This window comes from Centruroides vittatus, unplaced genomic scaffold, assembly GCF_030686945.1.
Source record: "Centruroides vittatus isolate TY-2023 unplaced genomic scaffold, ASM3068694v2 contig_862, whole genome shotgun sequence".
Classification (NCBI taxonomy): Eukaryota; Metazoa; Arthropoda; class Arachnida; order Scorpiones; family Buthidae; genus Centruroides; species Centruroides vittatus.
This window is the reverse complement of record NW_027122562.1, coordinates 2200279-2206278: the sequence shown is the minus strand read 5'-3', so window position 1 is coordinate 2206278 and position 6000 is coordinate 2200279. Positions and strand designations below refer to the sequence as shown.

The following is a 6000-nucleotide window of genomic DNA, read 5'->3' as shown; positions in this document are numbered from 1 at the left end:
GTCACGAAAAACAAAAAATTTGCATACGATAGCGTTATTTAAAAATTGCGCCACCTACACCGAATTTCTAACATCACCTGATGTCGAGATTACCGGAAGCGCGGCCATTGGGGTTCCCTAGGTAAACTTTAACCACATAAACCCCAAACAAAAGATAATAAAACGGAAAAATAATAATAAAATAAAAATAACGTTCGGACTCAGTTCCTTACACCACAATGGGCTTGAAAAAGTCTTCTTAGTACCCTCAGGGAGGAAAGAGTAAAAGTTTTATCAGTAAATATTTACTGTATATTTCGTTTTATTTGTATTAACAATTATTTATATTAATTGCGTTTTTTTTCCTGCATTAATTAAGAAGTAAAAATATAATTTATTTTGATTTGAAGTTGCCAGTTCTTCCTTGAAGGAGCTGGCAACACTAAACTTTCACGATGTTTTGATTTTTAATCTATAATAATTTAATGTGGAGGAAGAATGCGACAACGTTGTTATGTCAGTCATCAGCCAGATAGTTATAAATATATGATATTGTTTCTCTCTGTTTATTCAGTAATATAACGTCAAAAAATAACAGTAATGATTATAAGACTAGAAACCGAAACTGGAAGATGGTACTAATGAAAATTAACTCGTGACGATTGACAGTATTTAAATAATATTAATTTATATCTACTGTTTATTCAGATTATATAGAGAAACATGGCCGGAGTTTTGACAGAAAAACGTAAGTTCTTTCGTGGCTAAGTCTTTCTTAATGATATAAGTTTAAATCGAATCCTTTGGAAATATAATTGGAACTATGGCCATAACTTTTATCAAGTTGTAGTAATTAATGTTGAATTTTAAAATTTTTATTTTATTTTATTTTTAAAAAAGCATTAACCTAATACAGTATATAATCCATCTATATCTATTGGGTTGGATAAATTATATATATAGGGTATTCATCTACAGTAAATATGATAAGATGTGAACTCTGAATGAGATATTTGCCACTCCTATATGAGCAAAAAATGGAACCTTTATGTGCAACCCTTTGAGGTATTCACTTCCAAAGATCCCGGCATACTGCCTATTTTCCATGCTCTGATGCTCTGTGTGTAGTTGTATGCTTGAATGCTTGCTGTCACTTGCACCTCGGTGCCTGCTTGAGGATGAGCCCCACACTCAAAAACTACATAACATCAGTACTCCACAAACAGTCAAGTGGGCTACCCAAAGCCGGCATAGCTGCATTGGATAAATAGTTAAATGCAATAGTCTTAGCAGAGCGACGTGACTCCCAACTGTGTGACCTGGAAGTAGGCCGATTTCGGGGGTGGCCATATCTCACAAAGTCACCAAATCTCTGCCACGTGTGTAGAGATTTGGTTTCTTTGACATTTTTGTTTCTATGGATATGTCTATGGTTCTGATACGGTTCCAACTGTCTCATTCAGAGATATAATTGTACTGTACCGTAAATGTATACTATACAGGGTGTTTTTTTTTTATTTTGAGACAATGAAATAACTTACTTGGATCTTATTATTTTGAGAAAAAGGTATCTAGAAAAGTTGTAGGGTTTCGAAGGCCCAATTGATGACCTTAGATGTGACCTTTGACCTTGACCTTGAAGGTCAAGGTCAAAGGTCAAAGATCACAAATAATCGGAGTTTGATGTACTGTACTTCCTAAGTCCTCATTCTACAAATCAGCGTACAATTCGACATGAGTAACATAAAAGATAGACAAAGAAGAATTAAACAAAGAAATAACAAGCAATTATTTATTGTGACATTGTCACAATGTTGGGCTGCAGTTTTTAATCATATGTTTAATTTATTTAATTTAAAATATATGCTCTCCACCTCAAATTAGTAGTGGTTGCCCCTGTACATCATATTTTCCTTTAACAATAGAGTCATGCCTGTCATCTAACACCTTTCATGAGAAAATGTTTGAATTGAAATAATGTGACTTCTGGTGCAAACCAGAAGTTTGTATATTATTAATCAGGTCCTCCTACCCTTAAGGTTTTCATATCTGGTCTCATCTTTCATCTATCTAACTCCATTCTCGAGATTAAGGAAAGATGGACAGATGGCAGTGGGGATTTATAGGTTACAATTTTTTTAAATTGCAGCCCAAAAACTAAAAACAATGACAGTTTCTTCTTATATTACCACAAAGATATAAACTAAAGTTAATAATTTATCTTGAATCACTTGTTACAAATGATTTTAAATCTAACGTAGTAGGAGAGGATTAGCCTAGATGTAATAAACATGTATCTAAACATAAAATGGAAATTAATAGAAGAAAGCCTTATTAAACAAAATGTAGATAAAACTTTTATTAACCTGGTCCAATTTACATACAAGAAAAACTATTTTAAAGTTAAAGATTATAGGCAATTAGAATTAGGCAAAGTTAAATTATAGGCAAATAAATGGCATCAGCATGGGATCAAAGATGGGGCCAAAGTTAGCTGAGTTAGTCATGAAAAGCATAGATGAAAAAATAAACAATATCCCAGGCATAAAACTTGTTATAAGATATGCTGATGATTACTTACTCATATACAATAACAAAATAACAAACGATAATATTATCCTCAACATCGCAAACAATATTAACGAAAACATCCATTTTGACTTAGAAACTGAAAACAATAACAAAATTAATTACCTTGATATAACAATCACAAACACACCTAATAAGTTTTTTTCACAACATACAAAAAACCCTGTAATGTTAACAAAACCATCAACTTTTACTCATATCTTCCAGAAAATATAAAAAAGAATATTTTTATCATGGAACTTAAAAACATTTACACAAGGACTACAGATGATGATAACCGGAAAATCAAATTAAAAGAACTAGAAACTAAATTTTTACTTAACGACTATCCCAAATCGAAATTAAACACATGGCAAAAACAATATTGGAAACACAGATATAATACCAAACACAAACCAGACAAATTATATAAACCCTTCCCATATAAAAAAAATGCAATAAAATCCTTAAAAAAGACAACATCAGTTTGGCTCCATCCATGACCAACCATGACCAACAAAATATCCAACTCCATACATAATAACATAAACAAACAATACAACAATAGAATAGACATTTTTAAAAGTATTGGTACAGTTTACAAACTTGAATGCAACTGTCATGACCCAAAAATTTATATTGGTGAAACTGGCCGTATATTAGATACTAGAATCAAAGAACATAAAGCTGCTATCCACCTTAAACATAACACTTCTTCTTGGTACACCCACACAATTGAGAATAATTGTCAAATTAATAGAAACAATATCAGAATTTTACATTCTGAGAAAGATCCTTACAAACGGAAATTTAAGGAACACATTGAAATCAGAAAACACCCTAAAGAGCAACTCATTAATATTTCTGACGGAATGACAATAAACCCCCAATGGTACCAACTAATAAAAGACACCTCCATCCGTTAAACATCGTTTACAGCACTCTCCACTGTTTTGTTTGCCTGTGTCTATTGGATAACCTTACAACATATGTCCGTTCTCGGTCAAGACCCGTTAAACACCTACTACTTTAGTCTTTACCCAACGTCACTCTCATCAAGAACATAGCACTCTCGCTGCTAATGTAAGTTTATATAAATAATATTAAATGAATAACTGTAAATAAATATATATATTTTTATCAATTGTATTAAATCAAAAACTGTTATGTTATAGAGAATGTAACACAACTTTATGTCAAAATATAGAAAAAAAAAATAATTATAAAAATTGTACCTACTTATAGTAGTGCACCAGCTTTAAATATGTAAGTTTTTTATGTTTATTGTTTTCCATTTCACGTAACCCTTAATACTGTCGGAAACCTTAACGTATTTTGTATTTACCTTAATAGCACTGAAGAGGAGTTGGGAAATAAACCAACCCGAAATGCATATGAATAAATAAACTAAGTTCCCTAACCATTGCTTTGAGAGCGTCTACCAGTATCTTTACTCGGCTTACAAAGACGATACACACAAGATTTTAAATCTCTTTAGTAAAATTATTGGAATAAATAAAATGTGAATCTTTTAATTTTTTGTAGCATGAATTTTTTACATTTGTGTTTTTCAGCATGTTAATTAACCTGTTATTATTTTTTGTTTACAGGCTAATGTAATATGTTTTAATTTATATATATATTTTACATATAAGTGCATATGTAATCTAGTGTTAGTTTATCAGCTTGAAAATTTGATAAATATATTTATACTTATTATTTTATCATTTTTATTAATAGACTGTGAATCAATGTGATGGCTTCAATATTTTTAATATATTCTGTCATCACATCACTCTAAATAGAACAAGCTGTAAAAATATTTAATGATGTACACTAATAAAATAAAACACTTACTGGAATATAAACAGAATGAAAACAAAACATTTTAAAGACATTTTAAAACGTTTTAAAAACGTTTTAAAGACCTCATGGTAGCGCCATGAGGTCTTTAAAACAGAGGTTGCAGAAGCATAAATATTCAATTACTAAACACTTGGACAGTACTGTACTGGCAGCCTTTGCAAAAGAACAAGATATCAATATTTATTGGGATAAAGCTTCCATAATTAAGACTGCCACTAACAAACATTTTATTAAATACATTGAAAAACTCGAGATTTACAAGGCACATAATACCAAAGGTTGCATCAACCATAGAGATGCTGATAGTCTTTCTAGTGCATGGAAATCTTTTTACTACAATTAATTATATTAATACTTTGTTTTATTTTACTGTTTAATTTGTACTATTTTTATGTTACTTTTATTTCATGTTATTTTTATTTTATTTATTTAATTTTTTTTTTTAAATTTAAATGATGTTATTGCTGGCATTCTATTTTTTGTTCTAATTCTGTTTAAAGAAGTGTTCCATTTTCAATTTAAAGAGTAACTGAAGAGGACTATTAAAAATAGTCGAAAACGTTTTTATTTTATTAAATTTTACTTGTTTGCTGGAAATACCAAGGTGTTTTGTTTTCATTCCGATGTACACTAAACCAATTACAGTGTTTAGATGACAAAAAACAAACGTTTTTGAATTCCTTCTGAGTTCTTCATCAGGTATTTAAAAATAAAAAATAAATAAAAAAACCTGATGACAGACTCAGAAGGAGTTCAAAAACATTTGTTTTTGTCATCTACACACTGTAATTGGTTCAGTATACATCAGTAACTATATCCTGGTGTGGTGAATGGTTGTTTAAAAACATTTAACATATATGATTAGAATTTGTTGATGGAAAGATTTTAGACATTGATTTTATTTTGAATATGGTTTAACTCTTAAAGAAAATAAACTGAATGATTTATATCCTTTCAATTTAATATCTAATAACTTATCAATTTATGATCTAATATCAGAATCATTTATTTATGATAAATTATTTTGACTTTAGGATAAAACAGTAGATATGAGTTTGTTTCTGTATGTAAATATTTAGAATTTGCATTTATATAATCTGACATAATTCTTTACAACATTAAATAAGATACGATTAAATTTTGATTTTCAAGTTATAATAAAATATCTAAATTTTATATAAAATATAAAGTGATTTCATAAATCAAAAAATTTTCTGTGATAATGATTTAATTGTATAATATAATGTTAAAGAAAAATGTCATCTTGTGAAATTCAGCAGATATTTTAATACTTTAGAATGTTCTCAACCCAGAATTAATGGGCCTTCATCAGTTAAAACCAAACAAATTAACAGAATTAGATGTATAAACATTTAAGAATAAATAGAATATGTCTAAATTTAAATACTATGGTAACCAATAAGAAATAAAGATAATAACCAAAAGAATGTAAAAAGAACATTCAGTTTTTAACAAGTTTAAACACATTGTTATTTAAATTAATTAAAATATCTATAACCGTGAGGCAGATAATAGTAGTAACATTGTTATTTGCTATTATATAATACATTCTGCTTTCAAGACAGT

The 6000-nt window shown here is 29.1% G+C and overlaps 1 protein-coding gene across 1 annotated transcript in view; it reads left to right on the top strand.

Annotated features, from left to right (window-relative positions):
- Window positions 1-435: 435 nt before the first annotated feature.
- Window positions 436-6000, top strand: part of LOC136982696 (guanine nucleotide exchange factor C9orf72-like) — a 30762-nt gene continuing 25197 nt past the window's right edge. The window contains exon 1 of the mRNA XM_067279273.1: window positions 436-727. Coding sequence (XP_067135374.1) covers window positions 703-727 — 25 coding nt within the window. The 5' untranslated portion in view covers window positions 436-702. The remainder of the gene's footprint in view (window positions 728-6000) is intronic.